General features: G+C 46.3%; 1 protein-coding gene across 50 annotated transcripts in view; it reads right to left on the minus strand.

The window, feature by feature from the left end:
* The window catches only part of NCOR2 (nuclear receptor corepressor 2), a 349,636-nt gene that overhangs the window by 239,573 nt on the left and 83,363 nt on the right, over nt 1-26,700 (minus strand). For all 50 annotated transcript variants that reach the window (XM_083589595.1, XM_083589578.1, XM_083589576.1 and 47 more), the window contains exons 2-3: nt 23,100-23,342; nt 6,151-6,278 (exon numbers count right to left, since the gene is read on the minus strand). In XM_083589595.1, coding sequence (XP_083445721.1) covers nt 6,151-6,278; nt 23,100-23,204 — 233 coding nt within the window. In that variant the 5' untranslated portion in view covers nt 23,205-23,342. The remainder of the gene's footprint in view (nt 1-6,150; nt 6,279-23,099; nt 23,343-26,700) is intronic.

Below are 26,700 nucleotides of genomic sequence, written 5' to 3' on the forward strand. Positions count from 1 at the left end.
GGAGGCACGGTTTTGTTTCTTTGTGTTTTTAGCATGAAAAGCAGTCTTTATAAAGTAAAACAAATGTTGCTTGCCCATTAAAAGGGTTCCATACCCCTTTGGGCCTGCAGTGGGTTGTGAGGCCTATGGAAAAATAGTCCTGGGTAGCTGCATGACTCCGGCCTGCAACCTGAACTTTCCATGTTCAAGCGCCACACTTGCTTCAAATCTCCTTCGGTGGCCTTCAGCAAGCCTCCCTCTTTCTACCAGAGGCCCTCCATCTGCCATATGGGGTTAATAATACTGCAAACATACAGATAATGATACTTGCAGAAGGGCTGCCAGCTGAGATAAATATATGTGAAGTGTTTCCTGCTGGTTTTCTACACGGCAGTGAAAGAAAAGCATTAAAAGCCAGGGATGGCCCTCCAGATGCTGTTAAGACTCCGAACCCCATATAAACCCCAGCCTGCGAGGTCAATAGTCAGGGATCACAGGAGTTGGAATCCATCAACATTCAGAGGGCCACCAGATTTACATATTGTTTCTACAGCACGGTGAACTACAAGAAAACTCCACCTGAAGCAAAATGAGCAGGCAGAGGCAGGCTGGAGGACTGCAGGTGTGGCTCAAAGTGTACAACAGGTGTTTTTGAACGCCAACCCATCATCTGTCCTGCTGGCCAGCATGTCCCAATGCATCAGGGATGGTAGAAGCTACAGTCCAGCAAGTCTAGAGGACCACAGGTTCTCCATCTAAAATGGAAAACATGCCAAAACCCACATTCACATTTTGAGCTGGAGGAGCAGCATCAACTTGTTTTGACTCAGCAAGGCACACCATGCTTTCTCCAGCCCACCTTCCGATGGTGATGTTCCCTGGGCACTCCCTTTCTTAAAAGGGGGCACTACCCTTTTGTAGCATAAGGCTTACACCTGAACACTGAAGACCATTCTGCTGTGATCTACTCCAACTTTTAAGGAAAAATATATGCAATTCTAGTCCTTTTGCTACATTAATATATTTACATATATGCTTTCTTACCCACCCTCCACTGCGAGGTCCCAGAAGAGGCTGCTGCAATGCAATCATGCTTCCAGTTGTAAAACCGTTTGCATACAATTGTAAAAATACAATGCAAAACCATTTCAAACAAAAGCAGCAAGGTACAAATTAAGCAAAAACAGAAATACCTTAACTGTCAAAGGCTGGGGTAAAGTTCTGCATCTTCAGAATACGGCAAAAACTATGCCCCAAAGGTGCTTGATGCACCTCTCTGGGGAAGGAGCTCCACAACTTGGGGGTTGCCACAGAGAAAGCCCTGTCCCAGACAGCCATTCCTGACACTTCTGAAGGTGGCAGTATTACCAAGAAAAAACCCTCCACTGAGCTTAGCACTCAAGAGGGTCTCTGTGGGGATGGAAGCAGCTTTTCAGACATTTGGGGCCTAGACACCAACGTGAGCACCTTGCATTGGGGCTGCAAATCTGGATGTTTCGAGGGCACACTTCAAATATTCCTGGGAAACACTACACCATTTCTGAACAGTTCAGGGACAGCCTAGGATGTTAGAAATATGCCTTGGGGCGGTGATCAGACAAAGAAAAGAAGCAAGATTGCCAGCACATTCCTCTGCAAGTATTTGTGGTACAACGTGTACAAAAAGGAGATCTTAAAATAACTTTTCAAAGCTCATTTGTCCCAGCTGGCGGGGCCCACGGCACACACGCTGCAGGGGAAACCTTCCAGAAAATGGCCCACAAACAATAGATGAGGTGTGGCAAGGCATAGCTTAGTGGTAAAGCACTGTCTAGGTGTTGCAAGGTTAAATGCCTCACAACTCCAGATAAAAGTGCCTCAGGGACAACTTGCACGGCTCCACAAGCAAAATATGGCACAGATCTTCAAGGACTGTACCAATTTAACTGCAGGCGAGAGACTGTGTGCTTGAATACTGCTACCAGATTTGGAAGGCGCTGGTGCTGGGTGCAGGCAGTCTGGCCCCTGGTTAACAGCTTTAGGGACACACAGAAGGCATGGAGACAGGATCACTTTTCAGCCTGAGGGTCTGAATAATAAAATCCCTTCAGAGCAGGATTGGAGCAAAAGTGGAAGCAGCCAACACCCGCCCGCTCCCCTAAAAAAAACTGTGATGTGCTTGCAGGATGTGATCCTTAGAAACTAGAGTCATAGAAAGCTGCCTTACTATGGCAAAAAGGCTAGTATTGAGGCACAGTAAAGATAAATCTATGGCCCCCTTTAGTCAATGGATTGAACATATGACAGCATTCGCAATGTATGAACAACTTGCTTACAGATGTAGCCTTTCTACGGAAAAATATAACAATATTTGGAAAGCTTTTATAAAAATTTTGTTTAATTAAAATCTTCTCAATTAAAAAAGTAAAGAAAAAAATAGAAAGCTGACTTATTGCTTTCTATTGTTATTCCATCTAGTTCTGTATTATCAACACTGGCTGACAATAATTCTCTAAGGTTTCCAGAAGGGAATCTTTTCTAAATCCACCTGGAGATGTTGAAGGCTGACCTGGGATCTGTATCTCCTCTACCGCTGAGCAACTGCCCTTCCTCCTAGAAGGAGCCTGATCTGAAGGCCAAAGAACATGCAAGCAGATGTGGAACCTGACAAACAGGGAGGGAGCAGGCAGGCAGCAAGACAGACAACACAGGTTCTGGAATATAAAAATAACTCAAAACAAGCCCCAAAGCTGGCTGTTACATGGGCAGTGACTTGGCTCTGACCTCAGGAAGCAGCAGCAGAATATCCACTTGGCATGCACATGTGACGTCACGTTGGGCCTGTGGGGACAACAGTCTTCCACTACTCTGCAGCCTGAAGTGGCCCACCAGCAGACAGACTGGGAGAGCCTCTCCGATTTGAGTCTCCTTCGACCACAGGGCAGGGAGCCCAAGGGCAGAGTTTTCTTCTAAGCAACCTGCCGATGGTGGGCAAGGCCAGAGGCAGAAGTCGGCTGAGCAAATCATGCGACTTTTAACTTGGGACATTGGCTAGTTTCGGCTCATGGCCATCTCTATCATCCATCCAGGCAATGAAGGGGCAAAGCAGGGCCAGTGAGGGTTCTGGCTCAGCAGTCCTAAGGAGGGGCCAGAGGGCTGAAGAAAAAGGCTTGGAGAGGCCGGAGGGTTCGCCATACCTGCCTATTGCCAAACAGAACTTGGATAATTGATTTCACCCCCTTTTTTGCCTTCACAAAGCCTTTGGAACATGCAACGGATGGTATTTAGAGGGCATTGTGAGGTTGTGGTATTTAGAGGGCATTGTGAGCTTCGGAACCTCAAGGGATCATAACTGCGAAACACATTGTTATGTAGATCACTGTGAAAGCTTCACTTACTGCAGAGCATGACAAACTTGCCGGGAGTGATTTTGTAGTGTTCAGGAGAAATGTTGGGAGAGGTCTTGGAGCACAAATAGTGGCCTTTGCTGTCAAAAGACACAGACACTGCAGCCCAAGGTGAGGGGAAGGAGTGAGGGAAGCTCCACACCAGGAACAAGGGGGAAAGAAAGACTGACATCCAGATTTGCTGCCTTGAGGATCTTGCCGCCTCAGGCGGTTGCCTCACCTTGCCTCATGGGTAGGCCGGCTCTGCTGAAGCCTGGGCCGGGGAACCTTTCTCAGCCCAGGAGCCACACTCTCTTCTGGAAAAACTTCTGGGGGCAACATGCCAGTGGAGGAGGAGCAACAAGAAACCTTCGTGCAGGAGCCTGGCTGCTACACACAAACACTCTCTCTAGCCTCCATTCCAGCCAAGCCAAGCACTCATGGGGGATGCGAAGAAAGCCCTGGAAAGAGGGAGTGTGGCTTTGAGGGGGGGGAGCCTTGGGGGCCAGATAAAGATTCTTGAAGGCCCCCAGGCCTGAGGTTGCTCACCCCTGCCACGGCCCCAGCCGCTGTTCATGTGGCAGGTGGGGTTCATTTCTGGAGCTGCTGAGCAGCCCACCAGCTATCAATCAAAAAGCTCCTCTCCCTCCCTCCCTCAGTTGCTCTCTTGCCTTTCCAGAAGCAGAAGCGTTTCAGCCAAAAGGAGAAGCTGGAGGAATGAGAAGCAAATGCCGCTGTTGTGCTGGTGATGAGGAGAAGACCAAGGACTCTGAGTAAGCTGCTTTGAAAAACAGGAGTGTCTTACGAGAACTGACCGGCAGGCGAGGAAGCGGGGTGGGAGTGAAAATAAAATAAAACTGGGGCTCCAGCAGATTTCCGGTTAACAGCCATTTCTGGAGGGAGGTCATTGTGGTGGCACCTTCCAAAGTACTCTGGTCATGCATTCAACTAAAATGCCACACAAAGGGAAGGAAAAACTAACACCCAGGGCATCAGACAGCAGATGGGCAGTGAGTCGGTAATAATCCCCCCCCCACCGTCCATTCCTCTCTGAATGTTCTCCCACCTCAACCTACTGCTCCCATCAAACATTGTAGGACTGCAACGCCCATCAGCGCCAGCCAGCATGGGCAACAGTCACAGCTGATGGAAGCTGTATTCACCAAAAAACATCTGGGGGGCAGCAGGCTGGGCAAGCTTGTCCTACTTCAGGGGTGGGGAACCTTTTTCAGCTGGAGGGCCACATTCCTTTCTCAGCAGCCTTCTGAGGGCCACATGACAGTGGTGCCCGGGCCAAAGACAAGCAGAGGAGCGCATATATTTTAGAAGAAGAAGAGTTTGGATTTGATATCCCGCCTTTCACTCCCTTTAAGGAGTCTTAAAGCGGCTCACATTCTCCTTTTTCCCTTCCTCCCCCAGAACAAACACTCTGTGAGGCGAGTGGGGCTGAGAGACTTCAGAGAAGGGTGACTGGCCCAAGGTCACCCAGCAGCTGCAGGTGGAGGAGCAGAGACGCGAACCCGGTTCCCCAGATTACGAGACTACCACTCTTAACCACTGCACCACACTGGCTCTCTTTTACCTTTCTACAGCGGGCTTGTTCCCACTGGCACCCCCTCTATCCTCCAGCCAGGTGAAACACAGACAAGGAGGGTTCAAATGCATGGCTGAGAGTCTGACAGAGGGTCCAGGGGGGCCATATTCAGACCCTAGGCCTGAGGTCTCCCACCCCTCTTCTACCTAACGCCAAGGGGTGGCCTGACACAGATAGCCCTGGTCCATGCCAGGCTTGGCCTCCTGCCCTCAACCGTTTTTCCTCCTCCCCTCAGAGACACAGCAGCAGTCTGTGCTTGCTGTTTGCTTGAATCCTCTCCTCCAAATTCACAGGCCTCCCTTGTGCCTGCCGCTCCTCCCCAGCCCCTGCCAGCCCACAAGAGCCAGCTGCCTCAGCTGGAAGCCAAGCAATCGGAACCTGGGAAGCCAGCCAAAGCTCTTACAGATGCGTCTAGCTTGACTCTGCGGGGGGGGGGGGCTCAGCTGCATGGCCGGCTGCTCCTCCCCACTCCTCTGGCGAAGGAAGGGCGAGGGGGAAATGAGGGAACCGCTTCTGGTGCCAGAGAAAGCCCAAGGAATTTGCTGTGGCTAGCCCTCACCAGCACTGCAGCCTCCAGCCACCAATAATTCCAAGAAACACAAAGGGGGGGGGAGCGTGGGGGTGTGGGAAAGGGCCTCAAGAGGTCACCTAAGTCCACAACTGCTGCACCAAAGAAGGATTAATTAGGCTTGAGCCGCTCTTGACATATGTTTATGCAGGTCTATATTTAAAAACTTCCACTGATGGAGAAAGGAAGGAACTCCACGGCTTCTCTTTGGCAACCACTTCCAAGAAATATTGTGGATATTTTTCTGGCTATCATAGACCACAAAGCTGGGAAAGGCCACAATCAAATGATCTCACCAGGTAGATCCCATACTTGAAAGCATCCCTTGCCAACACTCATACAATTCTCCAGAAACCTCCAAAAGGAGGAAATGCTGGTTTCTGAGCTGGTTCCCATGTTCTGTGTACCCTTCAAGGTACTGGATGAACAGATGAGTTTATTTTTCTGTCCATTTCGGGCTTGTTCATTTTTGGGTCCATTTCGTGCCACTTCTGCATTAACCCTTGGATGGTGGTGGTTGTTTAAAGACAAAAAATTGTATTTCAAGATTTTTGCAACCTTTCCCTACAGACCCACTTATATCGGTGCACAAAGCACTCTGTGCATAGCACTACACATGCAACCGCTCCTTGCATTCCCCTTACCTTTCATTCCCTGGCTGGAACTCTGATAGCAAGGACGGCCTCCTCCGCTGCGGCTGCAAGATAGACCCAGGGGGAAGGTGAGAAGGGTAGTCCCTGGAATGGTGCTGATACTCCAAGAGTCCCACGTCCTGAGCAAAAAGGGAGGGGGGAGAAAAGAGACAGGATTTGCAGAGGCTTTCACATAGGTTCCAGCTGCCTATTACACACTCTCAATCTTCCCCACAATAGGACTGTGAGCCCACCACACTAAAAGCACATCCTCAAAAGATTCTGTAGCAAGGGAATATGCATTTTGTGACCCGCATACACTATGCAAGCTTACATCTAACAATTTCTATGATTTATTCTGTTTGGGGTATTTTGCATCATTGTTTTGCCAGTCGTGGGGGGGGCAGGGGTGAGCAAGAAGCTTTGAAGCAAACCAAAGCCCCTCTGGAAACCACAAAAAAAACTATTTTTATTATGCCACCACTCATTTTTGACAGGTATCACACATGAACTTTTCAAACTTACCTCTGCAGCCTCTAAAAACCAGAAACATGTTTGCTTTCACCCTTCTTTAGCCAATAAAAGGAAGATTGGTGGGGGGAGATAATCTTATGATGTAAGAAAAAAACTGCTCCTGTTCCCTTATCGGGTACCCAAGAACCCATATAGAGTCCTTTTGTAGGTTCTCTATAGGTAGGAGAAAATAACAGAAACCAACTAGAGAATATTGAGAAGCAAAGTCTGATCTTTATTAACTGTTGCAACAGGGTGCTCCCCTCACACGCAGAAAAGGAGGATGACCCTAAACAAAGGTGTGCCCGCCCTTATAAAGACATTTTAAATTGCCCGCCCTGGAGTCCAAGACCACCCCCCAGACACATCATACCTACATCACAAAAGAGGCAGTCTACAACAGAAATCTGAATGCGTTGCTTATCTTATGTGTGGCAAGTTACCTGATTGCATTATCTGGGTTTTGGCCACTCTTTTGTTATTATAACTACTTAATTCCTGAATCTAGGTCACACCCTGTTCATATCTTGAATGTGCCCTTAAGACAGGATTTGTGAGGAAAGAGACAATGGGGAGGTTTCCCACTTTGACCTTGCAGAGAAATATTTGAGGTCAATTTGTTCAGGACCTTTTCTATGGGGTTTCAGACATGTGGTTTATATATAGTTATGAACATGCATATATATATATATATATATATATATATATATATATATATATATGTATATGTATATGTATATGTATATGTATATGTGTATATATATGTGAGAGACCTTAAAATTCTTATAACAATAACAACAATGAAAGCTGACATTCCCAGAAAGTTTAGTTCTGAATCAGAGACCAACAGACCATGCAGAGCCCTGACCATAGCGATCCATTTCTTCAGATGTTAGGAATGTACTAAACTGCCTCACACAAAGCTGACTGTCCAGCTCAGCACTGTCCACAATGACTGGAAGCAGCACTCCACCATTTCACAAAAGGGTCTCTCTCATCCCTACCTGGTGGGGTGGGGTGTTGAACCTGGCACCATCTGCAAGCAAAGCAGACGCCCTACCACTGAGCTCTGGCCTTGGCTTCCTGCAGAGGATTACCATGGAGGAGAACCTTGTCAGAAAGCCTGGAGGGCTGCTGCCAGTCAGTGCAGACAATATTGAGCTAGATGGACCATTGTAAAAGAAGAAGCAAAGTCTCAAAGTGGTATTAAAAACAAGTCTTAATAGTCCGAGATACAGTGTCTTGATAAGCAGAACCTGTGTCTTGTGCCCCTGAGAAAGGTTGTCAACAATCAAAATGGCCAGACATTTTATTGTTCTGTTATTTGATCAAGACCTACACTTCAGTACCACCTTCCTTTCGCTTTTCGGTACCATTCTGCACACATGCACACACTTCCCCACCCCGCCGCCAGACTATCACTATTCTGCCTTTCCTTCAAGAAACTCAAGATGGCTCTCCCTTCCCCATTTCACCTGTTGTAAACAAAATCTGCCCTTTTCCCTTATGGGGTATCCAAGAGCCCATATAGAGTCCTTAAGTGGGTTCCCTATCGGTAGGAGAAAATAACAGAGGCCAACCAGAGAATACTGAGAAGCAAAGCAGATAGTAAGCCTGATCTTTATTAAACTGTTGCAACAGGGTTCTCACTCCCCACACGCAGGATGGAGGAGGAACTCAGAATAAAGGTGTGCCTGCCCTTATGTAGACTTTTCAAACTGCCCATCCTCAAATTCCAGACCACCCCCAGAAACATCATACATACATCACAGAAGGGGTGTAGCCCAGGACACCCCCCAATACATCATAAATACATCACAAAAAGAGGTGGTTTGCAGCAAAAACCTGTCTGGCAGAAAACCTGTCAATGGTCACTGATTGGATCACCAGGCCAGCCTGGCCATTCTTTTGTAATGATAAACTCTTCATTCCTGAGCCAGGTCACAGGCTCACCCTATTCACACCTTCAATGTGCCCTTAAGGCAGGATTTGTGAGCACAGAGACAATGGGGAGGTTTTTTCATTTCCTCCCTCCTGGCAGAGAAACATTTGGTCAGTTTGGGAGAGTCAAAATGGTTTCAGGACTGTCCTCCTATACTGTTTCACACATGTGGTGTATATATTTATGTACATGTTTGCCTTGTACATTTAATTTATGTATTTGAGACCTTAAATTCTTATAATACACCCTTACAACAACCCTGTGAGGTAGGCCAAGCCAAGAGATTGGGACCAATCCAAGGGCACTCAAGTGAGCTTCATAGTTGAGTGGGGATTTGAACCCTGGTCTACCAGTCCAGGGTCAACAATTGGCTCTGCTTCACAACTCAAAAGGGTCCCATGGGCGATGCATCAAAGAGTTTCCTGAAGGAAGATAACTTGAAAAAGCTCTGACCTGGGCCATTTGCCATTATCTCAAGGATGTCTCTTCAAACACTCTCAGAAGGGGAATATTTGTTTCGGAGAGAGCAGGATGGAGGTGCTATTTTATTAAAAGGCACATCCATCTCATTCCTAGACCCCTCCAAAAATGAGAGGGCTCCTGCAGTTTAATTAACTGAAAAGCTCTCTGCCACACCTATTAAACACCTTGATACCTCAGCTGTTCCTTATTAGCAGATATGGTGCCTGCCCACAGGAAAGGGAGGGGAGATGCTGTGCAAAGAACAAAGAGCAAATTATTTAGAACCTAGGCCAAAGCCACATGATACCAAGAGCAGTTTCATTAAAAAATGGAAGACCTGGCAGCCATAACGGAGTCACCGTGCAAAAATCCACGAGGAAGGTAAGTCAGTATTTTAGCCGGGCCAAAGGAGGATTTCAAAATCTCTCTTAAAAATCCCTTAAAAGAACCTGAAAAGGAGGGGGGGAATCCTAATGTTGGGGATTTGGGGGCAGCTCTTCTTAAAAATCTTTTTACACCCATACCCACACCCTCTCCTCACACATACAGCCAAGCGTGTTGTGGAACCAAGCATATACACAAACCTGTTCATAGGTCTGAAAGGTAAAGGACCCCTGGACTACCCTCTACCACATCCTTTTAAATCAGCCTTTGCCAACTTAGTGCCCTCCAGAACTTGACTGGACTCTCTCCCAGTCCTACCTGGAGATGCTGGGGACCGAACACTGGACTTCCTGCATGCAAAGCAGATGCTCTACCACCAGGAATTCCACCCCAGGACTGTGAACCTAGAAAACTTTTATTTCAGCGGAACTACTCTGATTATTACTTAAAGGTAAAGGGACCCCTGACCATTAGGTCCAGTCGTGACTGACTCTGGGGCTGCGGCGCTCAACTCGCTCTACTGGCCGAGGGAGCCGGCGTCCAGCTTCCGGGTCATGTGGCCAGCATGACTAAGCTGCTTCTGGCGAACCAGAGTAGCGCACGGAAACGCCGTTTACCTTCCCGTCGTTATCTACTTGCACTTTGACGTGTTTTCGAAAAGAGTTGGGTCCCTTCCAACTCTGATTCTTTCTTTTGCAAGCCCCCCCCCCCAAAAAAGGTGCTGTCAAAAAGAAATAAAAATATAAAGTATGATGCAATAATAATGGTACAGATGAAGCCCTCTGGGGTGTGCATTAAACATTTCACATTTTGTAAGAAGTGAAAACGGAACATCTATCAAGCAGATGGAAAGAGCAGACAAAAGACAAGCGTTATTAGCCACAAACCACAGCCTGGGTCTAGGTTATCAGATGCATAATCTCTTTGCATGGACAGCAAAAGTCTTCCTTTTCTTGGTCACGCTGAGCTCCTGCTCTGAACGTGAGCTGTGCACACTTGCACACCAGACATTCAGAACTGCTCCACTTCATAGCAGCCTGCACCCAAAAGGCACCAAACAGAAACCATTCCGTAGTTTTCTAAGTTCAAAGTCCTGGGGTGGAACTCTATGCTGCGCCATTACCAATGTTCCAACTGCTCAAACGTTTCAGCTTACCCCCCTCTCCTCTCCCTGCATGCTGTTCTCTCAACTCCCTCAAGCCAAATTCAGGAAGGTGGGGGGAGGGAAGACCTGTATCCCTGGTCAGTAATTTAGGTCACCTCCTGTACTTTGCAGGAGGAATTCCATTGCCCTAGCATGATAAACCCACTTTTTTAAAAAAATGGTTAGAAAAGTGACAGGGAAATGCACTGCAAGTTGTGGGATGAACAGACAGTTAGCAGAAAAGATGTGCAAGCACTTTGCAAGTGAATCAGGATGAATGCTCATAGTAGTATAAACCTCTCTGCAAAAAAATTCTAAATGAAAGCTCAATAAAGACTGGACACAGTCTAATCTCCAGGTAAACTTTCTGCAAGCAAATCATGTCATCTGGACGGGTACTTAATACACACAAGCACCATGTTTTGAATTAAGGCAAGAACAAAGACCCTTTGGCCCTACAGACACAAACTGCAACTGATGTGGTTGCCGCTTAGAATAGCCTCCCTCAACTTTGACCCCTCTGTTTAGACTAGGAAGACCATCTGCCTCAGCCAGCATGGCCAATGTGTCCAGGACGATGGGAGTCCAGCAACATCTCGAGGGCCCAACACCAGGGGAGAGCCCTGTTCTCAGACACGCTGAATGATCTTGTGGGAACCTTTCGAAATGCACTCTGCTTCTCTGCCCACATCTAAACAAATCTTGCCACCCGAAAACAATTCTTCAGGTTGCTTATATAAGACCCCAAGCTTCCCTTGCCACACCTCTCCATGGGAACTTAGGAAGCTGCCTTATCCTGACTCCACGGAGCTCAGGGTCTCTCCCAACCCTATCCAGACCTTCTGCATGCAAAGCAGTGCCTCTGCTGTGGGACTACAGCACTTCCAAGAGCAATGAGCAAGTGCAGCTGCTGGGAGAAGCCACCATCTTTCATCCACTTTTGGCATTTGGAGCAGGGAAGCATTCTATGAATGGGAGGCTGGGGATTAAAATAACTAACTTTCCTGGCATCCCAAGAAGGAGAAATCTTTAAAATACTTTTCTTTTGTCTCCCCCGCCCTTCTCTCTCTCTCTCTCTCTTGCTTTCTTTCCACCAAGTAACTGTAAAATATATATTATTACTTGACAGCCCCAAAAGCTCAGCTTTGATATTTCCTGACATTTCTGTCTTCATGGGAAGCTCCCAGCTGGAACCGGACCACCAATGTGCCAGCCTGGCTTGCCTTTTCCTTGTTGCTTAGCCTAACGCCACCACAATAAAATCTTGTTTGTAGCAGAGCAGAGGGCCACGCGGAGTCCAGCCAAAAGGAGGAGAAAGACGACATGGTGATATCTGTAGAAGAACCAATTGAGTCAATCCTGAAAGTAGTACAAGAGATAAACAAATCTGGCAAGCTAGCAGGTCTTAAGATTAATAAAGATAAAACCAATCTCTTGGATAAGAATATGAATGCTGAGAGTAAAAATAAATTACAAGATGTGTCTGGATTAAAGACTGAAAGGAAGGCTAAGTATTTAAGTGTAAATCATATAGATCTGTATAAAGATAATTATTTAAAATTATTTATTTATATATAAATAAAAATTAAGCAGTTTGTATTTTTTTCTAAATAAATAAATAAAACACATGCTGCCGGGAGAGGAATTGTAAACAGTAAGGTCAGAAGAAAAATGGACAGAGAAAAGCACAAATGGTGATAATTACATTTTTAACAGTGACCATTCATGAATACACCATGCTAATAACACAACCAGTACTGGTAAGCTATTAGCATATGTAATGTGATGAAAATCCATTGTGCTGATTCAATCCGCAAGGGATAGCATTTGAACCTCTTGATTAATTATCATTCAGCAGTTTTCAAGTCTCTCTCTGAAGCTCCCTCTGCTACTTTGGCCACTGTAAGGTCAGTTGCTGAGGGCCTGAGAAGCTGAATTGTTCCCCAACTTGTTTTTCAATATTGCCATTTCTGATACCAATTTTGCATCCAATTATTGTCTTGCGCTGAGACTGGACTGTTTCTCCTATGTAGAATACAGAAGGTCACTGTCATCACTTTCAGAAAATGAGCAGGTAAATGAACCTCTGATGATGTAGATGACATTATTAGGTCCCATAAAAGCGTTGCCATGACATGGGGAACAAAGTTGGCATCTGGATCTGCTAATGTGACCTGCTAGTTAAATAGCTGTTTTAGGTTGGGGGTGGGGAGCAGGACTGTATCAAAGCAAACATAAAAAGGTAAAGGGGACCCCGACCATTAGGTCCAGTCGTGACCAACTCTGGGGTTGCACGCTCATCTCGCTTTATTGGCCGAGGAAGCCGGCATACAGCTTCCGCGTCATGTGGCCAGCAGGACTAAGCCGCTCTGGCGAACCAGAGTAGCACACGGAAACACCGTTTACCTTCCCGCCGGAGCAGTACCTATTTATCTACTTGTACTTTGACGTGCTTTCGAACTGCTAGGTTGGCAGGAGCAGGGACCGAGCAAAGGAAGCTCACCCCGTTGCAGGGATTCGAACTGCCGACCTTCTGATCGGCAAGTCCTAGGCTCTGTGGTTTAACCCAAAGTGCCACCCGCGTCCCTTCAAAGCAAACACAGGTTCCTGTAAAAGAGAAGCATCGTTGTCTAGGGTGGGCTGTAGGTAACTGAGGATACCTTTCCATGGCTTTAGTGTCTGTGGTTGTAAATCACTTTGAATCATTCCTGTGAGTAAAATGACCAATAAATATTAATAATAAAAATGACAAGAACTGGGAGCTGTAAGTGAGAACAGGTCCCTTTTTATTCATGTTAATAAATTAAAAAATGAATAAAGGGCAAAACTACCATATTGACTGAAACACCCTGTCAAAAAACTGGGGTTGTCCAATACACGGGTAGTGGCATGGGGGGGGGCAGCACGCCTGCCAGCCAGCTGGTTGGCGGGAGCGCAACTTCCCCTGATTCAGGAAACGATCTAGGGAGTGTTTCCTGCCCACAGCTGCATTGGGGGGAGAAGCTCAACAACTTTGGGCCATCTCCCCTCATTTTCTTAAAACTGAGTCCCATAAATTGGGGGGGGGGGTCTTATACATGGAGGCGCCTTATAGATGGGAAAGTACGGTATTTCCACAAATTTAGCACAGGTCTCTTTGTGATACGGGTGCCAACCAATAAGTAGCACCCACACCAAACCTCCACAGCAAACTTGAATAACTCATCTTTTCCCTGACTTTGTGGCTAACATTAAAATCTCAACTGACTCACTTCCCTCTCCCAACCATTTCTGCTTACCCCTACTCATTGAAAACCTGCACACACACCCTAAGAATAAAGGGGGGAAAGTAATAGCCTTCAAACACTATTTTCTTCAGGGAGAGATATGTCTACTGTTGCAGGAAGCCACATGGAGTCCTGCCTGGGTGTCCTGCATGGACAGCAAAGGCAGGAGACTGAGCAAGATCAAGACTCATGGTTTTTTGGTTTTAAAAAAATCAACAAAGGTAAAGCAGCACTAAAAAGAAGAAGAAATTAAGGAAAGTCCCAACTCTCTGAATTCTGGCAAGAAGACCAACTTCCCAAAAAGCAACTGCCATCTTTAGAATAAAACCACAGCAACTGCAACAACATAGATGTAAACTTGTCTGCCAGAACTTCCTTTGTGCCCCACATAGTTATTAGTTGCAGCCTTACACTTGTTTCCTGCCTTCATTTCAAGGAGTTCGGGGGCAGCCTAGGAGTCTCGCATCCACACCTCAGGCAGACCTCCTGCCTGCTTCACTTCAATGATGTTAAATGGACTATTCAGACCAGCCAACCTGTTGCCCTCCACGTTTCAGGCTACAACGCCCATCTTTCCTAAATACTGGTAAAGCTGGCTGAGACTGAAGAGAGTTGTAGTCCAAAACATCTGGAACAAAACAGGTTGGAAAAGGTTGGTTCGGGTCACAGCACACAGGCAGGCCCCTGCAGCCAATTGGAAGCTGCACCTTGGCTTCCAAACATTTGAAAGTTGAACAGACTTCCAGAATGGATTCCTTTCGACTTCCAAGGTACGACTGTATCTGAAAATCAGTTGCTGGGGGGCAACTGGAGGGCTCTCCTTCCTGTACAGCCAGCTTGTAGACTTCCATAGCTGCGAAGAGTTGTAGCTCAGTGGGAGAGCATCTGCACTGCAAGCAGGAGGTCCCAGTCTCTATCCCTGGCATCTCCATGTAAGGCTAGGAAGATGGAGAGCTGCTGCCAGTCAGTGTAGACAAAACTGAACTAGATGGACCAACGTTCTGATTCCGTATAAGGCAGCTTCCTGTGCTCCCGGAGGTAGCCAACCCACTTTAGGAAGCTGGTTGCGGGACTGGGTGGAACTCTGACCAGCCCCTGCAGGCCTCTTCTTACATTCACAGAAAAAAACCTGGGTGTGGGTGGGTGTAAAGCTCATTGCATGTGACTGATAGAGGAATGTGCAGGATTACAGGGTGGAGAGGAGAACTGACCAATGACTGACCATTGAACTTTCATGTGCAGGTCAAGGATGGTCAACAGAGGCTCCAAAGACATCTGGAGTATCGTATAAACAAAACATGTGCACTATGCTTCCACAGCTCATTGCACACACTGCTCTTCTCCTTCCATGACAACCACATCTTTGACATATGCACGGTAATCTCCACACATATTATAATTCAACAGATTAGCACCGGGAACTCTGTCATAACAGGCCACACAAAATGCACAGTAGTGTAAACATGTCTGTAAGACACATTTTGATCTAAAGAAAATTCTGATGGGAGTTATTACAACTTATTTAGCCCAAAACATGTGGAGGGCTCCAGCTTGGCAAAGGAATCAGTGTATCATATGTTATGGAAATTACAGGGGGGGCACATCTTTAAAGTTAAATATTACAAATATTATGCCTGAATATATCCTTCCAACTTGACAGCTCAGGGAAGTCACCTAGCTTTAAAAATAATATAAAATCATCTCCTTTCCCAGTTCCCCCCATTCCAAAGCTATTTTCCCCTTGCAAAAGGACTCCAGGAAGTTCTCAGAGGTGACAATTGCTGGGCTCATTGTTAGCCAAAGGAAGCCAAATCTCATCACCTGACTCGCCGCAGGCTCCAGACATGCAAAGGAACTTCTATTGTAGTTTTGGGTGGTGGGTACTTAAGACATATTTGTCTATGCTAATCTTATACCAGAGTCTTGCCCTGCCATGTCTGCTTATGCTAATCTTGTACCAAGGACTTGTCTGGACATGTTTGCCAAGGTTGACCCCTCCCCTTCGAACAGTATTCTGGGATGTGGTGGGAAAGTTTTAAAAGTCTTTGTCTCCCCATCCTCGGGGTTCAAAATTTGCTCTTTGAACCTATTTCGCAATAAACTTTGGTCTACAGCTATTTGCTCCGATTGGCTGGACTCCTTCCTTTATTCTGCAGGGACCCGCGGGTTCTGCCCGACGAGCTGGGTGACTGAGCAGCCTCGCACCTAGATTTTTCCCCCTAACACATAAAAGAAACAAGAATTATTAAAATAGGAATCCACACAGCTACACTAAAAATGCGCAACATCTGGAATCCTTCTAAATCAAACCTTAGGTAAAGGGGCCCCTGACCATTAGGTCCAGTCGTGACCGACTCTGGGGTTGCGGCGCTCATCTCGCTTTACTGGCCGAGGGATGTGGCCAGCATGACTAAGCTGCTTCTGGCAAACCAGAGCAGCGCACGGAAACACCGTTTACCTTCCCGCCGGAGTGGTACCTATTTATCTGCTTGCACTTTGACGTGTTTTCAAACTGCTAGGTTGGCAGGAGGAGGGACCAAGCAACGGGCGCTCACCCCTTCGCGGGGATTCGAACCGCCGACCTTCTGATCGGCAAGTCCTAGGCTCTGTGGTTTAACCCACAGCGCCACCAGCGTCCCTAAATCAAACCTTACATCCATCACTAATGAGGGTCAGGCCAATTTTTATTTTCCCAGTGTGGAAGACATTTCTGGGAGCAAGCCAGAGGCAGACGGTTACACAAAATCACCAAGGCTTGTCCCTGTTTTTCCTTTTTTAAAATTCATATTACTCAGTCAAAATAAATTAAAAAATTGTCCAGTAGCACCTTAGAGACCAACTAAGTTTGTTTTGGGTATAAGCTTTCGTGTGCATGCACACTTCTTCAGATATCATTTTGACTGTGTCAGACCAACATGGCTACCTACCTGAATCTAGAATCATTTTTACTCAGTTTTTAAAATTGGTATTTTCAGCATTTTTTAAAAAGAAGGGGTTCTCTTCCATTCTTTGTCACATCCAAAGAGAGATTTCTGGGAAATCCTTCTGCCCTAAACAACCTCAGGTGATCTGGACTCATTTGAATACAATAATTAAATTGCCTTTTCTGGAAAAAAGAGAATGGGGAAGAACAGGAAAGAAAAGTGGGATAGTACCTATTTTAGTATTTTTCTAGCTCTCAGGAGTGTTATCATGTTCACCGCATTGTCCAGCATAAAAGCCTGTGTGTCAACCTAGAGATCCTAACACCTGTGTGTTAGGATGCAGGAGAACATAGCTAAAAGGTGGCCTCCCATGCTGTGCCCACAGGAGGCCCCTGGTTCAAACCACAGCATCTCCAGATTTAAAAACATACAGTGGTACCTCGGCTTACGAACTTAATTCGTTCCGGAGGTCCGTTCTTAACTCTAAACTGTTCTTAACCTGGGGCGCACTTTCATTAAAGGGGCCTCCAGCTGCCACCGCGCCGCTAGCACGCGATTTCTATTCTCATCCTGGGGCAAAGTTCTCAACCCAAGATAACTCTTCCGAGTTTGCGGAGTTTGTAAAATTTAAATCAAATCCACCCTGTGATGCATATCTACAAGGAGTGTCACCAACATGAAAAGTCTGGAAAGCTCTGCCCTAGAGCACTGTATGTATAAAATTTGTCTTCCTCATCTATCAGTTGGTCCTAGGTCAATACACCTGTTACCATTCAGTTTTCCCATATTACCATCTTTTTTCCAATTATTGAAGTAGGATTTCCCCAGAGAGTAAGTTTTAGCGTGTGAAAATGGATCACATTTATTTTTATTAGCCAATATATTCCGTATCTTTCTAACTGACTTAATTGTTCCAAGAGTTGCTGGAACTTTCAAATATTTTGATCCTAATACTGTCCACCCAATCAAAGGCATTATATATGTATATCCTAAGGTTGCACAATTTTGGAGATTAAGATCATCAGCAGGTCTCCAATGTCTGTTACTTGTCAATAAACAAGTAATAAATAATAAATAAATCCACCTTCCTTAATGTGTAATTTGCAAATTGTGGCAGTGTGCGGGGGAGGGAATGTCTTTCCCATTACCTGTTACCTGGTTCTTGACTTTTCTTCAACTGGAGAGGCCAGGGATTGAACTATAAGACCTTCAGCATGCAAAAGGATGCCCCAGACCATTGAATTCTAGTCCCCTGGGGGAAGCACTGAAAGTGCAGCAGTAAATGTGTTTGCCAAATAAGACCATCTGCAGCTGTTCAATTTCCCTGCTTCTTCCTCCTAATCAGTGGGAAAGCCATTTGCAATGGAAAAGTTCAGTACTGCAGCAGCCGAGCAATAGGATCCGCCACAAACAAATAGGTACAAAGCCAACATTGCTCTCTGTGAATCATTTATAGCAGCACAGAGTAAATGGAGCTGCAGCACACCAGTGCGTACCTGTATGCTACAAAGAGCCAAAGACTATATTATCATCACAAGGAAATAGACATTAAAACAGTGGAGACATATTTAGGTCCACTTAGGAGAAATCCTCCATCCTTGGCAAACAGATGTTCCCTATTAAGGCAGCAAGGGGAAGCTCAGTCCCAAGAGGGCCTGTTTTACACATAGAAGGTCCCGGGTTCAAACCTTGGCATCTCTGAGTAGGGCTGGGAGAGACCCCTGGCTGAGAGAGCCACTGCCAGTCACTACAGGCAAAAGCTGAGAGAGATGGAGCAATGGTCTGACATGGCAGAAGGCAAGAAACTATGTTCCTAGGGAACTAGAAAATCTAGTGGTAGGAACACGACACCTCTGCACTGCCATGGTGGCTTGCCAGCTCTTTGTCCAAATGGCAGTACTAGTGGGGATCAAGTGACCCTCATCAGCCAATGGAGTCCCACCTGTAACTATCAATCGTCTGATTCTGGCCCAGTTTCTCAGTCCATGCAATTCGCTACTCTGAGCAAGCTGAGCTTCTAGAATCTTTGACCCTGCTTGCCAGCTTGGCTGGCTGGCTGGCTGCACTCCAGAGCCCGAACCCAGACCATCACCATAAGCTAGCTGGTCCAACTAAAACTCCCACATTGCTTCCAAAAACATTCAAGGATTTTGCTCGGCCTTTGCGGAAAGCAAGTTCCAGGAAAGAGCCACAACTTGCAAGGATAACTATCCATGTCCGTTTACTGATCTGTTAATAATATTATTATTAAATATTGCTCAGCGCTTGTTATCAAGCAGCTACAACAGGCTACATCTCACCAGCATTCCAAAAATGATTGCCACCAGCAATGTTTTTGCCTGATTGTTTTCGCCTGGCTGAAATGTGTCCTCAAGCTCTTGCCTGCCTGGATTAGGGATTGAGAAATACAATACTTCTTCATGCAACAAACACTGGAATTCGCTCCCAAGAGGCAATGATGGCCACCAACTTCGAAGGCTTTAGAAGAGAATTAGACAAACTCATGGAGAGAGAGCTATCAATGGCTACTAACCAGGACGGCCCCTGCTCTGTTGGAGGCAGCAATGTTTATGAATACCAGGAAACCACAAGTGGGGAGAGTGTTCTTGTGCTCATGTCCTGCTTGCTGGTTTTCCGCAGACACCTGGTTGGCCTCGATGAGAACAGAGTATTGGACTAGATAGATGGGCCACTGGCTGTTTCATGTCGTTAGAGAGGGATGTGTGAATGTGCATAAACCGGGCTACAATATAAACGTAAATTGTGCATCTGTTGCTGCACCCTCTTTTTCTTCTGGCCCCACCCATCAGCAGCATATGGCCCCCCAAATGTGTTCTTGGTCTGGAAAGGGTTCCTTAGCCCTGTCTTACGCAGTTAATAGCTACAGGAACCCTACCAAAAAACAGAGAATTCTCTGCATTTAAATTTCTCTAAGAAGATAAAAAGAAGGCTATTGATCAAGCAGGTTGCCCTAACTCACAGCCGCCTGACCCAGCTTTTTTCAAACAAGAGTTGCAGATTCCAGACAAAATAAGGGATCTGGCACTCCTTTGTAATCAAATATGTTGTTTCAGATAAGGGTCAGCAGTGTAAACCAGGTTGAATTACTCATTTGGCTCTTATCTGCATGGATGCAACAACAGGCTTGAGAGACAACAGCATCTTCATTGTTCCAATGACCTTGTCCTTGTCATCAATCTGCAAAGCTGCTGGTTGCTGGGGTGTGTGTGTATGTGTTAATCTCTTTCAGGTAGCGGCTAAATCAAGACACAGCTCCTGCTTATGGGGCATGATGATTTCCAAGGTTACTGCCACTACAAAGAAGAAATGTGAACAGTGCTTGGAGGGGGGGGGTAGGGGGTCCTTCACTAAAATCCACAAACCTAGAGTCCATGCCCCACCTCTCCCCATAGTCTAACCAAACAGTGTGGAGGGTCATAAATAATAAACAAACAAACAAACAAACAACAGTAGATTGGAAAAAGTTTCTGACTCCCAACTGTTTATAACACCAGCAACAAGAATGGCCTCCAGTGACCTGAACTTTTCCCACCCCCAACCTCGGGGTCCTCATCCTCTGATCCTAAAATCCCCCCCCTGGTGCCACAGGGCCTATGACACCTGGCTCAAGAGTGGTGAGAGTGGCCACCCTTTCCTCCCTTGTGTGCAGAAACTAGGTAAAAAAAATCAACATTCCTTCATCCGACCACTTTTGCCTCTGGCCCCACCCCCCACTGACATGCGGCCCCCAGAAAGCTGCCCAGAAGGGAAGGTGGCCCTTGGAATGAAAGGGGTTCCCTAACCTTGGTATAGGAGTTTCCTAAGGACTGGCACCTCAGCAGACCCTCAAGCCATGCCTTCCAGCCATCACCACCGCCCAGTTCCTCCCAACATCTTCTCCTCTGCCCTAGGAAAGCACACAGAGACTCAGAAAGCTGTGAGATGTGGCCGTCAAGGTCAAGACTGGCAGGAAGTGATACGTTTGCATGCCAGGAACAGCCCCATGATTCACCAGGTGATGCAAGAAAAGAAAAGAAAAGAAAAGAGAAAAGAAGGCTGAGCTAGAAGAGGAAAACGTTCTCCAATTCAACCACATTTCCCCTCCTCGCCCAACAAGCTCGCTTCTTGGTGGTGTTGTTGTTTTAGCCCAACTGTGAGCTCAAAATCAAACACAAATTACTATGTTTGCCAAGGGTAAGGCTGGGAGCAAGCAAAATAATGGTGCCAAGTCAATATCAAAAAATGTTTAGAAACATTGGCTAGAGTCGTGGCTGGGGTCAGAACTATGTCACACATTCAGAGAAGAGAAGGAGATGCAGCCCAAGGTGGCGTTGAGCAGAGAATTCAGACTTTATAAAAACAAAAACAAGTAAAACTATATGTTTCTAGACCTAGTGATGGAGAAGACATGTTTGAAAGGGCAGTAAAACCTCTCAAGCAACAATGGAGGGGGGGGGTCTTCTCAATTTGTGTGCTTTACGTAAATCACAGGATCCAGCTTCTCCTGTTTATGAATTTCTGATATGCTAGTGCAAAATTGTGATAGATGTGCTATTTAAAAATACAACACACCTGCAGACCTGAGTTTAATCTGCAGCAACCATCTTTGCCAATCCAAAAGCTATTGCCAGAAGGTTGGGGTGAGGCTCTTCTTCAGCCACCTCCTAGCAGGCAGTAATTTCGGACTGGTTCTCCCCTGTTCAGAAGGAAGCTAAAGGCTGAACTGTGCTGGCTGAGGAAGGATTACTTTGAAGACATTAAGTTAATCTGCAGATTGGATTTTCTTGGAGAAAACAAAATGGTGTTGATCCAGGTAAAGCAAATCACAACCAGTGGAACAAGTTTGGTTGCAACCAGTTTAAACACGCTGTTTTTAATGGGTGCTCAAGGTTGACCAGAAAAAATACTCTCTGTTTTCCCCACTTCTCTGACCACAGGTAGTAAAGGGGCATTTCAGCTATTATTGCAGCCGTCGGGAAAGGAAGGGTTGAAAACAGGAGGAGACGCTAGCAGCATCAGTGGCAGGTGCATTCTTCTAGGGAGCTGGTGCCTACTGTTTTTATTTCTCATAAATCCAGTGGGAATTACTATATATCAGGTTACAGATAGGTAGCCGTGTTGGTCTGCCATAGTCAAAACAAAAAATTTTTTTCCCTTCCAGTAGCACCTTAAAGACCAACTAAGTTAGTTCTTGGTATGAGCTTTCGTGTGCATGCACACTTCTTCAGATACACACTTTCGTGTGCATGCACACTTCTTCAGATATATATCAGGGAGAGTGGTGGGTAGAGCCAGAAGCAAAAGTGGGTGCAGCTACAAAAGAAAAGTTTACATTTGTACAGTAGGCTAGTTCTTACACACACACACCTCTCTCAATCCTCTAGGCAGAAAAGCACGAATTCAGACATTATTAGCATTCAAGGGCTACTTTCCAGCCGGGATGCGATGCATATAGGATGCGAGGCAGGATCAGTAAAGGATAAGCCATAGGAAGCGTTTCAGGAACCAGATGGAGAGGCCAGCAGGGCTCCAGAGCCTGAGGTTCTCCACCCCTGATCTATAAGATGATGCAATGTCATTTCCACATGACGTCTGGAAAATAAAAATGGTGGCCAGCTGCAGGACAACTTTCACACGCGGTCACATGTTGAGCACTGTCATCTCAGCCTTTGTGAAAAGCCAGTTAAGATGGATTGAAGTGAAGATGCTTGAACATGGCATGCCTCTTTTCTTCCCCAAAAAGTCACTGGGTCCCACTTCACAAGCTCAGCTGGCACCACAAGTTGGCATGCCTGGGTATGTTCTGAGGGGCCCACACTCAAGAAGTAGACTCACTGACAGCAGCCCCCTGGACCAACTGTAGATATACACACTTAGGAAGGGGGCAGCATGGAGGGTGTCATGCCCAAGGAATGGGCTGTGACTCTGTGGCAGAGCACCTGCTTTGCATGTCGAAGGTCCCAAGTTCAATCCCCAGCATCTCCAGGTATTATTATTATTGCTTATTCAACTTATATTCCACCCTTTAGCCAAAGATCCCAGGACAGTGTACAACATTAAGAACATAACTTACGCAGCACAATAATAAAAACAGTAGAGCTGGGAAAGATTCCTGTCCGATAAACGGTAGAGTGGCTGCCAGTCAGTTACACGAGTTACTGAGTTACATGGAGCAATGGTTTGACTCGGCATGAAGGCAATCTCCTAAGAGCCCTCTGTAAGCTAGGGCCAGCACTGTCAGACACACCCAGGCTCCAAACCCCTCACCACCATACAATTCACCTTGTTGATTAAACAGAGGAGAAGAGAGAGCGCCACACACTCACCACATGCTGTTGACTTATGGCTACCGGGTAGGACATGGCATGAGGAGGATAACGGGGTTCACTCCCTCGCCACGTCTGCGCCACAGGTTGGGTAGATCCAGACATTGTGGAAGAAGTCCAGAGGGGTCTCACTTTTTCTTGTGTAGATATATAGAGAGAGATCCCCAGAATCTGTGATGCGAAGCACTAAAGAATCCTAGATTTCCTCCTCATTACGCACGTGTTGGACGACTCATGCTGCGACTGCAAGGTAAACAAGAGGAGGAGAGAGAGAGAGAGAGAGAGAGAGAGAGAGAGAGAGAGAGAGAGAGTGTGTTAGAGCACAGTCAAAACCACTTTGGGAAGACGCCACAGCTTTGTGGCCATGTGTATGCTTTGCATGCATAAGGTCCAGGTTTCAATTCCCAGAATCCGCAGGCAGAGTTCAGAAAGACTCCTGCCTGAAACGCTAAAAAGCTGTGGCCAAACAACACAAACACTGATCTAAAGGGTATGGTTTCCTAGTTTCAATTGACCCAAGCAAACCTGAGAAGAATTCAAGCCGAAGAAAAGGCTGTATCCAGCTACATTCTATCAGAGCAGAGCCATTATGAACACGAACCCTTAGTTTCCTCCACTTCAACGGGTCTACTCCAAGAAGAACTGAATTGGAGACACTCTCAACTTCTAGCTCTTCTTATCACTCGATAGTCACTCCACCGTTTGCCAACCTCTGTTATCTTACCCAGGTATATATTATTTAACTTTACTACAATGTTAAACCAACAGGCAATGAATTCTTTACTTGTAGAACACTCTTGCCAGATAAGCCCGCCCTGAAGAAAGGCTTGAAGGCAGCAAGCTCTCTCTCCCCAGCTACTGCCCCCCCCCCAGCCAACAGGAAGTTCAGCCGCCATCTTGATTAGAAGCCAATGGCAGACTTATCCTCCACCAGAAATTTGTATGATCCTCTTTTAAACCCAGACACCACCGGATTGCACTGTCAGTCATCTCTCTTTTTTATTTTAAAAAGTTAAGAGAAAATAACTAATTCTTTTATCCCTTCCACATAGGGGATGCCCTCCCAGTCCATGATTTTGGTTGCCCTCTTGCGGTCCATTGTTACTGAACAGATAAAGATGCAGGAATGTGAAATGTCCAAACTCTGCTTTTGCTTCCCTGCACCCAAGTGGAGACCACCCTGATATATGCACAAATAAAGCAGAGTTTTACAACCTGCTGGCTTTTTATGGACACTTACAACCTATTTTGCTTGGAGATGGTCGCGCGCTTCGCTTTGTCAGGTTTTCTATTAAAAGTAACGAATGTCTCCATGCGCGCCCTTGACTGCCAGCTGTTTAAAGAGGCATTAAGCTTGGTTCCTGGCATTAACTCTTAATTATACAAAGCATAAATTGCCCACCGCTGCCTGCAGGGCAGATGGGAAAGCTGCTACCACTCAGCTGCTGCCCATCTTCTCGGAAGCACACAACTTCAGCCCACTTTTCAAGCAAACGGCCTAGTTCAAGAGCACAATTTTATTTAAGGTTTTTTGCTTTCCTTTTTGCAAACCTTGCAGCAGCACCAAGGGGCAGACCTCCCCACCACAAACAAGGCTGCTTCCTTTTTACTTTCTCCTGATCTCTGTTGAAGCTGAGAAAAACAAGCCAAACAGACATCGATTTCAACTGAAAGTGGAATGTGTGCACATACAGAAGCATTGAGAAAGAGGAAGAAGGATGTGTCTTCCCCCCCCACCCCTCCTCAGCCTACAAAATCAGTCTGCGCTGATAAAGCACCCCCTCTTGACCACAAAAACGGACACCAGAGGGGCTGCAGTTCCATGCCTGCTTACATGCATGTTGGTTGAGGGATAAAACAACTGCCAAATCAAGATGCTACACACATTGGCTACCTCAAGGGTGGGTTACTGCAACATGCCCTATGTGGGGCTGCTCCTGACGCTGGTCTCGGGGGTGCAGACAGTGCAGAATGTAGCTTGTGGAAACCCAACACAGGACACCTTGCCGGTGGGATTTGCACTAGCTGCCAATCCGCCACTGGGCCATACTCAAGCGTTGGTACTAACAAAAAAGGCCCTATACACCTCAGGACCAGGTTACCTGAGAGACCGCAACATCCCTCATATACCCTATAAGTCACTGTAGTCTGTGCAAGAGATTTTCTTTCAAGTTGCAAAGGTATCAGAAACCCTCTTGACAATAATTCAGAGCACAGCTTTTAGTGTGGACACTGCCCGTTCTGTGGCACACCATTCCTGCCCAGAAAGGACAGGCACCCACTATTTGCTCTTTCCAGAAACAACCAAGGGTTTTTTGTTTCAACAAGCCTTCCTAGAGGGATGAACAGGTTTCTGCCACAAGTGTCCACTTCGCATTGTTTTTAAATTATTCTGGTGTTCTTTCTGTGTTGTCTTTTAACTATTTTAGGGTGTTTTCAATGCATTTTGCAAATTACCTAGAGATATGTATGTGGAAAGTGTTTCTTCTTTTTTATTATTATTATCATCATCATCATCATCATCATCATCATCATCACTACTACTACTACTACTACTACTACTACTACTACTACTAACCAGGCAAAGTCTTGCCCATATGAACCCAATCCTGGAGGCAGAACTGCCATTACCAAACTGTCTAGAGTAAGTTTCTATCCCAGAGACATGAAGTGTAAAGCCTGGAAAAAACTCACCTGCATGTCGGGGATGAGGGGATGGTGATTTGTGGTGGCAAGGGAGAAACCTGCCCTTAACTTGGCATTACTGAAACTCTTGGCCTTAAAGTGGAGGCTGGGACTGTGAGATACAAATGATGCTTTGCTTTCAAGCTTCAGAGCAGAAAGTTATCATGGTGGTGCAGAACAAGAACTGCCTCTGCAATGGGCAGGCAGTAAGAAGCTTCTGCACTGGCCAGGACAGATATAAACGAAGCAGCCTGGTTTTCTATACCTTTGACTGCTCAAGAATTACAAGATTCCTCATAGGTCCAAATTCCATATTCAGAATCTCCACAGGCTAGTAGCTGAACATTACTTCCATGCTGGTGGTGGGATGGCATCCTTCACTGACCAGAGGGCAGCAGGTGGTACACAGGTGGTACACAGCAGGGCAGGTTGGGACTCGAGGGGAAGCGTGGCAGGCTGCCATCCTGGGCCGTAGCCAATATTAGCCCTACTCAGAGTAGACCCCACTGAAATTAATGGACATGGCTAACTGAGGCCCAGTAATTTAGTGCGTCTACTTTGAGTAGGACTAGTATTGGCTACAGCCCCCTGCCCCCACCACTTGAGCCAGCTGCCTCATTCTGCCCAAGGGTAAGACGGTTCTGCCTCCAGAGTTACCTAGACTCCAAACAAATTTAGAAGTACAGGTCCAACTATTTCTTTTTCTCAAAAAGCACCATGCAAACAGAGAAAGGGAGGGGGAGGGACCAGCAAAAGAAGGCCCCCTAATCCTTCATAAAATCACACTGCATGAGAAAGTAAGTAATGGCAGACAAGCTGGATTTAGGGAAGGATGTCCGTCATCACAACTATTTCCCTGGAACACAACTGGTATGGCTGAACGGAGCTTTCTTTAGATGGAGGTCAAGGCCAGCTT

The sequence above is a fragment of the Podarcis filfolensis genome (genome assembly GCF_964270895.1).
Source record: "Podarcis filfolensis genome assembly, chromosome: 16".
Lineage (NCBI taxonomy): Eukaryota > Metazoa > Chordata > Lepidosauria > Squamata > Lacertidae > Podarcis > Podarcis filfolensis.